A 9,822-nucleotide genomic window follows, 5' to 3' on the forward strand; every position below is an offset into this window, starting at 1 on the left:
AGGCGCGGCTCGCGGCTGTTATTTCAAATAGCGCAGCATTTTTTAATCTAATCGGTTAACCGGTTTCAACCGGCTAATGAGGCTCGGTAGTCGGTCAAGAAAATGTTTAGTTTTCGCCATCCCTAATGGGTTTTTTAGACTTTTCGATCTAATGGGCAAAATAAACGAATGCAATTTACATATGAACACATCCGGAGACGATGTAAAAAACATAAGGAGAGCATCAGCTTTCATTTCAGCTCTGACAGCCACAAGATCAGGCAGAACGAGTGTGTTAGAAATCAGCAATGTGAGAGAACATTGTGCTCGGTGAGTTTTTCATCTTCAAACCGAACTTGGGTCTTCAGCTGATGAAGTTTAAATCCTGTCTCTCTAGAGCAATACCCATAATGTTTAGGTCAGTAGCGGAGAGCAATCCATTCGAATGCGTTTTCGACTACCTCTGGAAGTGGTTGAAAGTGGACAAGCTCAGTACATTTTAGCTCCCGTTTACACAGTGTCGTCCACTTCCGATCGACCGAAACGCATCTTAACACCAGGTGTAAACAGGGCCTGATAAAGTGGTGCAAATTAACTGCTCTATCAGTGGTCACAGTTCATGCTTAGTGAATTCCCTTTAAAATGCCTCATTTACTAATACTGTAAACATGTGGAAAGACTGTGAATGTTTCATACAGCCGTTGTTGAAGAAGAAATGTTGAATTGAACACTGCTGAAGCTACAGCTAAACACTCGCACTAACTCCGGCATGAAGACACTTTGCATGTTGAAACTATCTGTTACAGCAGTTCAGTATTTTATCTGTTTCAATGCTGTAAGCTGATTTATAGAAATGAATACATCACGTATAACTATCCACACCAACAGTCTTTAAATTATTGATTTATTTTAAAAAAAGAAAGAAAAAAAAGACTGACCCCAAATTACTGACCAGTAGTGTATATTGTTGTTACAAAAGATTTCTATTTTTAAAACATTTCCTTCTTTTTTTATTTTAATATTTTTTACTTTTTATTCATCAATGTATTATAAAAAAGTATCACAGGTTAAGATAAAATATTAAGCAGCAGAACTGTTTCCTACTTTGAAAATGAATCCTCATATGAGAGTGATTTCTGAAGGATCATGATCACTGAAGACTGGAGGAACCATCCTGAAAACATTCAGCTTTGATCACAGAAATAAAGGATCATTTAAAGTATAATACATTGAAAAACAATTATTTTAAATTGTAGAAATATATCACAATATTACATTTTTTCTGTATTTTTGATCAAATAAATGGAGGCTTGATGAGTAGAAGAAACTTCTTTCAAAAACATTATAAATAGTAATGTGTCCAAACTTTTGGCCTGTACTGTGTGTGTGTGTGTGTATGTATATATATATATATATATATATATATATATATATATATATATATATATATATATATATATATATATATATATATAGATATAGATATATATATAGATATATATAATAGTTTCAATCTATACTATACTGTTTTTTTAAAGTAATTAATACTTTTATTATGAAAGGATGCACTAAATGAATAACAAGAATAACAATAAAGGCATTTAAAATGTTGCAAAACATTAAACAAACATTGAAATTTCTTCTCATCAAATTTCTAATCCTGAAAAAAATGTGTCATGTTTTTCTCCAATATGAAGCAGCACGACTGTTTTCAACATTAATAATAATCAGAAATATTTTTGTGTATTTTTGATCAAATAAATGCAGCCTTGGTGAGCATAAGAGATTTCTTTCACTTTTGAACAGTAGTGTAAATCAATAAATGAAATAAACAGAATTCTTCAGAATAAACACTTGTATAATTTGTGAATTAGCCTACTTCATTGTACTTGAAGTTCTCTGTCTTTCTCTGGATTTCCCTGTAGTTGCGAAGCTCTTTTGGCAAGGCGTTTAGCATTAAGAAGGGTGCTAAAGGGGGCTCGATGTACTCTGATATCGAAGAGATCGCCACTCCAGACTCTTCTGCCCCCAATTCACCAAAACTGGCCCATGAAGATGGAGACAACCCGCCCCCTTCCTTCCAATCTAGCCAATCAGCTACCTCCTCTGTGTGAGTACATTTTTAATAGTTTATAATAAAGACATGCTATTATAGTAAATTCAAAATTTCACTTTTGAAATGCAGCAGTAATTCCTACACCCTTTAAACTGCTTTTAAGCAGTTTAAGCTTAATGCTTTTAGTATTAATCACATTTAAAATGATGTTGCAACAGGATTCATGAAAGTAATGAGGAAAACGAGAGCGATGAGAAGGTGGTATCGGAGCTGCGGTCTGAGCTGTGGGAGAAAGAGATGAAACTGACGGACATCCGGCTAGAGGCGCTGAACTCGGCCCACCAGCTGGAGCAACTGCGAGAGTCCATGAACAACATGCAGGTTAGTGAGCAGCAGTGATGCCAGTTACGCGTTACTCTAATCTGACTACGTTTTTCCAGTAACGAGTAATCTAACGCGTTACTATTTTCCAAAGCAGTAATCTGATTAAAATAACGTATAAGTCACTGTGAGTTATTTTAGACATTTTCCTCAATAAAAAATAAAAATATCTCTGCATCTCGGAGAGAATAATTTTTCAGGAAATATTTTTTAATTTCATCTTAAAATGTCAGGAGATACATTGTTGACATTACTGTTAAAAATGCACTTCCAATAAAGTGAGTGTTGGCAAAAACGGTCGTCATTTCTATGTTGAGGTGATAGGGGTGTTGCTCGGCAACTGCTGAATGTAACTAATAAAGTAACTTGTAATCTTACTTAGTTACTTTTAAAATCAAGTAATCTATAACTAAGTTCCTTTTTAACGGAGTAATCAGTAATCAGATTACTATTTCAAAGTAACTGTGGCAACTTTGGTGAGCAGTTTAGTCACTTTTTCCTACGGTCACATTTATGCTTGTTTAGGGAATTTCCGCAGACAAAATCAAGTAATTTCAATAGGAATCCACAATCTGTGTGAGCTTCATACATTGCTACAATATTGAAAAAAAACATTTCACAAATTTGTGCAACTTTCCACTTGAACCGTGCATAACTTGACTGCAGTTAATGAGTTTGCATGTCAAGCACTGCTATCAAACATGTTTTTATATCCTCTGACTGGATGGAATCATAGTCTGAAGCTAAAAAAATATCAGTCTGTGTCCATCATACACCATTTTTTTTTCATACACCACATCATACATGTCCATTTTTGTGAAATCTATCAACTCAGATTAGCAACTACTACTGGCAATTGTTGACTCATCCTAATCAGGGCAACAATCTGAACAAAAGTCACATAGTGTCTTCTAGCCTTAAAGGGTTAGTTCACCCAAAAATGTAAACTCTGTCCTTAATTACTTAACCTATGTCCTTTGACACCCGTCAGACCTCCGTTCATCTTCAGACACAGATGAAGATATTAGTGTTGAAATCCGATGGCTCAGAAAGGCCTTCATTGACACCAATGTCATTTCCTCTCTCAAGACCCATTAAGGCACTAAAGACGGCGACACAAAGCCCATCTCACTACAGCGGCTCTACAATCATTTAATGAAACGACAAGAATAGATTTTGTGCGCAAAAATAAATAAATAAAGACTTATATAGTGATGGGCCGATTTCAAAACAAAGCTTTGAACGGTTTTGAATCAGTGAATCGATTCATGATTCGGATCACGTGTCAAACTGCTGAAATCACTTGACATTGGCGATCCGAATCATGAATCGATTCACTGATTCATAGCGGTTCAAAGCTTTGTTTTGAAATCGGCTATCATTATACAAGTCGTTATTTAGTTTTTTTTGTGCACAAAAACTATCGCCACTTCATTAAATGATTGTAGAGCCGCTGTAGTGAGATCGGCTTTGTAACGCCGTCTTCAGTGCCTTTATGGGTCTTGAGAGAGGAAATGACATTGGTGTCAATGAAGGCCTTTCTGAGCCGTCGGATTTCAACAAAAATAACTTAATCTGTGTCTGAAGATGAATGGAGGTCTGACGGGTGTCAAAGGACATAGGGTAAGTAATTAATGAGAGAATTTTCATTTTTGGGTGAACTTACCCTTTAAGAGAAACAAAATCTAATTCAATGTGTCATTGTAGATGATGGTGGAGAGTCTGAAGGCAGAGAATGACCAGCTGAAAACAGGAAGTGCTCCGTCGTCCCTTGTCCTCCCTTGCGGCCCGCCTTCCACTTCCACCTCCCAGCCCTCCGGCCTCGCCAGCCTCCTGAACTCCAACCAAAGCAAACCACCCATGAGCCTCACCAAGTCCTTTAGCCTCAGCCTCAATGAGTGCTTTGTCCCTGGTGAGTTAGCTAGTTATGCCATCTGATATAGTTGGCATTCATGTCCCATCTCATTTCTAACCTTGGCAGATTGAGTCAAATCATTCTTTCTGTCTCACAGATGTTGCTCCTATGGAGTTACTGAGCCTGTCGTCTCAGAGGGACGATGTCTTTACGCGTGTGGTGGTTCGTATGGCTGACCAGCAAGTGTCTAGAGAGGTGAATACATGAAAACAGAAATAAAATAGCTTCATATACATAAATATTTGATCATATTGCCGAAATATGTGATGTGATGTACAATCAGCAGGTGAGGCAGCAGGATTTCTACATCGGCTCGGTGAGAATTACTGAGAAAACTGAATGGTCGACGTTAGACACAGACATCTCCACAGCTTTCAGGGTGAGAGCTCGTTCTGTAGCGTATTAATGTTTAAATATATACTAAGATACGGATTATACTATTTTAGCATGCAAATAATAAAGTGTCTGTGCTGTTGATATTTAATGGCAAATACATTGTACCGCTTATAATGTCTTCTTTGTCTTCGTACATTAGGACTACATTTCCCAGGTGGATCCCAGTGCGAGCATGGGTCTGTCTGTCGACTCTATCCACAGTTACGCTATTAATCAGAGCAGGAGAGTGCTTGGAGCAGTGGCCCCTGAAAGTTCACCCTGTGACTGTTTAAAAAAGGGTCCTGGACTCGTCACTGTCACCCTCAAAGGTAAAAAACGCACATTTTCAACTTTTTTAACACCTCATCTCAGCACAACATGGTGTCAAGTCGTTTTTAGAGTCCTTTAAAAGCTTTAATCGACAAAATCACTGGCTTCGGAACAGATCTTATGTTTATGCTGTTTTATTCACCTTATAATGTTAGAATCTCTGACTTCCTATGGAAGAGAGCCATTAATGCTAATTATGTACTTCAGGCATGCAGTTAATTGTAATATTAATTAATTTTACCTTTCAGCAAACGTTTTTAGATACACTTGCCAAAAGTGTTGCCATCCCATTCTTAATCCGTAGGGTTTAATATGAGGTTAGCCCACCCTTCACAGCTATAACAGCTTCCACTCTTCTGGGAAGGCTTTCCACAAGGTTTAGGAGTGTGGTTATGGGAATTTTTAGAAGTGCGTGTGAGGTCAGGCTCTGATTTTGGACGAGAAGGCCTGTTCCTTCAAAGTTAGCATGAAATTGTCCAAAATGTCTTGGTATGCTGAAGCATTAATAGTTACTTTCATTGGAGCTAAGGGATCAAGCTCAACCTCTGAAAAACAACCCCACGCCATAACCCACCCCCCCTCCACCAAACTTTACACTTGGCATAATGCAGTCAAGCAAGTACTGTTCTCCTGGCAACCACCAAACCCAGACTCATCCATCAGATTGCCAGACAGAGAAGCGTGATTCATCACTCCAGAGAACACGTCTCTGCTCTAGAGTTCAATGCCAGCGTACTTTACGCCACTGCATCCGACGCTTTTCATTGCTCTTGGTGATGTAAGGCTTGAGCTGCTCGGCCATGATAAACCCATTCCATGAAGTTCTCTACGCACTGTTCTTGAGTTAATCTGAAGGCCACATAAAGTTTGGAGGCCTGTATCTATTGATTCTGCAGAAAGTTGGTGACTTCTGCGCACTGTGCACTTCAGCATGCGCTGGCCCCGCTCTGTGTGTTGACTTGACCTACCACTTCGTAGATGAGTTGCTGTTGTTCCCAAATGCTTCCGCTTTGTTATAATACTGCTAACAGTTGACCGTGGAATATTTATTTGTGCTGAAATTTCATGACTGGACATATGGTGGCAACCTATCACAGCACCACGCTTGAGTTCACTGAGCTCCTGAGAGCGACCCATTCTTTCAAAAATGTTTGTAGAAGCGTCTGCATGCCTAGTGCTTGATTTTATACACCTGTGGCATAGAAGTGATTGAACACCTGATTCAATGATTTGGAGTGGTGTCACAATACTTTTGGTTATATATAGTATCTTCTGTTGATTATAATATACCTGAAAAACGAATGCTAGCATTGCCATTGTGTGAGCTATGTGGAGCAAGATTGAGGACCAATGAGATTTCACTGTGGGCGGAGTTACCCAATTTGAGGTGACTAAAATAGAAACCAGTAAACAGGAAAATATATTGTCCATGATACTGTTGACAGTCATGACTGGTGACTCTGTTTCTGTCTACTAAATGTTTGTGTCTTGTTCTTTAGTTCTCTATCTCCTTAGTACTTCTAACTGACCTCTGTTTCACCATATCTCACTGTCTGTTCTAGGTTTAAAGGAGAAGTGTGTGGATAGTCTGGTGTTCGAGACGCTCATCCCCAAGCCCATGATGCAACATTACATAAGTCTGCTTCTGAAGCACCGGCGGCTGGTTTTGTCGGGCCCCAGTGGCACAGGGAAGACCTATCTCACCACCCGTCTGGCTGAGTACCTGCTGGAGAGGAGCGGCCGTGACCCCAGCCCCGGCCTTATCACCACCTTCAACATGCACCAACAGACCTGCAAGGTAAAGCCAGGAAATCACACTTTCAGACAACGAGGAACAGGAAACTGAGCTCGGTCCACACTAATTTGTGTTGCAAGCAGTTGTAAAGCCTCAATTTGGTCTTCTCTTCCTTAGGACCTCCAGTTGTACCTGTCTAATCTGGCCAATCAGATTGACCGTGATTGTGGCACTGAGGACATTCCATTGGTCATTATCTTGGATGATATCAGTGATGGGCCCTCTATCACTGATCTGGTCAATAGTGCGCTGACCTGCAAATATCACAAATGGTGAGTGAGGAAATTCCTTTGACAAAGAAGCAGTAGCGTTTTAAGGGAGGGTCTCTTAAAAAATAGGACCTGGACTTGTTTCTGACATGCTTTGTCAGATTCACTCTTTTACAAAACAAGATGTTGAAACATTTTTTTACTTGGAAATTTATTTCAGCCCGTATGTCATTGGAACAACCAATCAATCTGTTAAGACGTCATCAAATCATGGACTGCATCTCAGTTTTAGGTAAGTTCCTTATTTCTTAACCACTGTTTTATTTCAGTTTGTGTTTGTAGATTGTAGTAAAACTTAACATTTTACCTGATCTTACAATAACATCCCTTCTAAAGAAACTTCAAAATACCAAATCAATATTCCAAATGTACTTAATTTGTGATTTTCCCATTTGTCTTAGAATGGTCACCTTCTCTAACAATGTGGAGCCTGCAAATGGGTTCCTCGTTCGTTACTTGCACAGGAAGTTGACCGAGACCGAGGATGACAGCACAGCTCACAGAGCTGAGGTGCTGAGGGTTCTGGACTGGGTGCCTAAACTCTGGTACCATCTCCATACCTTCCTGGAGAAACACAGCACCTCAGACTTCCTCATAGGTACAGCTTCACATGTCCTGCATATCTGATCACAAATTGCTCTTCATGAAAAAACATTTATATTTTGTGGTGGAGATTTAATATTAGCAAATTCATCTGTACCTTTCAGAGGTTCTGATTTAGTTTTAGCACAGATCAAAGGCACGTTTCCAAAAAGATCTCAACTATGACTCTTGTCTATGCAGGTCCCTGCTTCTTCCTGTCTTGTCCAGTATCTTTAGCAGAGTTCCGCTCTTGGTTTATTGACCTCTGGAACCAGTCCATTATTCCTTATCTTCAGGAGGGAGCTAAGGATGGTGTGAAGGTAAGCTATTATCCACATAGGCCAGCGTGTCCCAACCCTATACCGCAAAGTTCCCCAACTGTACAAATGTTGGATATCTTTATATCGGAGCCCTCCATTTCAGGTTTTTTCACACTGACATGTGCAAATAACTACTGAAGCAGGGTTGTCCAGTCCTGCCCCTGGAGGAGCACTGTCCAGCAGAGTTTTGCTCCAACTCTATTCAAACACACCTAAACCAGCTAATCTAGGTCTTCAAGATTACTCAAAACTTCCAGACAGGTGTTTTGGAGATAAACTCCGAGGTGTCAGGTGGTACTCCAGGAGCAGGATTGGACACCCCTACTTTAGTAGTTAGTTGCACTAAAGTGAAACACACTTCATAGGTAGCAACTCACTTAAAGGTGCAGTCATCAATTTTTGAGAAACTGTTGATATTTGAAATCACCAAAACATGCCCCCACCCAAAATGATCACAGCCCTATCTTGATAGATCCTTCCCCAAATTCACAAACACGCTATGCAACACAGGCACCTCCCCCTTAATGAATGTATTAGTATTATGTATTGCTACCCATTACTGCTGATTGGCTACAAGTGTGTTTGGTCTGATCCACTTTCAACAGAATTTCTCAAAAAACGATTATTTAATTTTTTACTTGTTTCCACCAAGCCATACAGTTCAGTACAGTTCAATACCATACACAATTTGCTGTTTTCATTGTCAGAAGTTGTGAATGGTACCCTAATTCCGAACTGTACCATACCACTTTTTGTCACCCTTCCATTGGGGTACCTAGCACAGTAGTCCAGTACTGGATCTAGTCTCACTACAGAACGATGGATGATTGGTTGACAGAGAATCGTCACTTGCGCATGCTTTTTCTGCTGTGTTTTTCCTTGTAGCCTGCAGCCTTGGCTCAAACAAAGCTTTTCTTCTTGTGACAAACAGCCACATGACAAGCAGCAAGAACAAGATATGTTGTATGTTGTCCATTGTTGTTTACTGTGTTTCTTTCTTAATCGCGTGAGAGGGACTTCAAATGCTACACCACGCCTATCATAAGGGTTCTGTTGATGGTGGAAACACAAGGCGGATCAGGGTTTACGGTCCTGAATTGTAGTGTACTGTACTGAACCATACCACTCTGTGGAAAGGAGTCATTACTGCACCTTTAATGGTCACCTATGTGCATCGTACGAATAGTGCAAGAGACTCAAATACCACCCCCAGCTGATTTTAACACATTATGTTTTTAATCTAACAACTGTATGCTTTTGACTCTTCTGTATGCTTTTGATTCTGTCGTTGTCTTCTGGTTATCCTCTGACTTTGTAGAAAAGCTTTCTGGAATCTTAGTTGGAAAAAAAAAACACTGCTTAAGCTAGTTTGTTGGCCATAGCTGTTGTGCTAGCCTGTTCAGGCTGCTGTAGCTTTCTGTAAAACGTAGGATGGTTCAAGAGTTAATTCTGATTCTGATTAAAATTGGGCCAAAATGAGGATCTCAGTTGGATTAGGAACAGAGATTATCTACTACTAAAACACTTTTAATGCTAGTGTCTCAGTTAAGTGTAGGGGAGTCTTGAAGCTTAATATCTGTATTCATATATATTTTAGGTCCATGGTCAGAAAGCAGCATGGGAGGATCCAGTGGAGTGGGTGAGGGATACGCTGCCCTGGCCTTCAGCTCAGCAGGACCAGGCCAAACTCTTTCACCTCCCTCCACCAACCACCAACCCCAACGCTGCTTCAACACTCCAGCAGCCGAGTGACGACAGGTCCAACAAGGACATGTCCCTTCCCACCATGGAGTCCGATCCACTGGTGAGTGTCCAGTACA

General features: G+C 39.9%; 1 protein-coding gene across 8 annotated transcripts in view; it reads left to right on the forward strand.

Moving 5' to 3' along the window:
• nav1a (neuron navigator 1a) overlaps nt 1–9,822 on the forward strand; it is a 216,824-nt gene that overhangs the window by 201,816 nt on the left and 5,186 nt on the right. For 6 of the 8 annotated variants that reach the window (XM_067446894.1, XM_067446890.1, XM_067446896.1 and 3 more), the window contains 12 exons: nt 1,905–2,089; nt 2,254–2,416; nt 4,124–4,328; nt 4,429–4,526; nt 4,615–4,710; nt 4,867–5,035; nt 6,599–6,834; nt 6,949–7,103; nt 7,261–7,332; nt 7,502–7,698; nt 7,884–8,002; nt 9,600–9,806. In XM_067446894.1, coding sequence (XP_067302995.1) covers nt 1,905–2,089; nt 2,254–2,416; nt 4,124–4,328; nt 4,429–4,526; nt 4,615–4,710; nt 4,867–5,035; nt 6,599–6,834; nt 6,949–7,103; nt 7,261–7,332; nt 7,502–7,698; nt 7,884–8,002; nt 9,600–9,806 — 1,902 coding nt within the window. The remainder of the gene's footprint in view (nt 1–1,904; nt 2,090–2,253; nt 2,417–4,123; nt 4,329–4,428; nt 4,527–4,614; nt 4,711–4,866; nt 5,036–6,598; nt 6,835–6,948; nt 7,104–7,260; nt 7,333–7,501; nt 7,699–7,883; nt 8,003–9,599; nt 9,807–9,822) is intronic. The other 2 variants (XM_067446893.1, XM_067446895.1) reach the window with 1 other exon arrangement.

This window comes from Pseudorasbora parva, chromosome 6 (genome assembly GCF_024679245.1).
Source record: "Pseudorasbora parva isolate DD20220531a chromosome 6, ASM2467924v1, whole genome shotgun sequence".
In the NCBI taxonomy this organism is placed as follows: domain Eukaryota; kingdom Metazoa; phylum Chordata; class Actinopteri; order Cypriniformes; family Gobionidae; genus Pseudorasbora; species Pseudorasbora parva.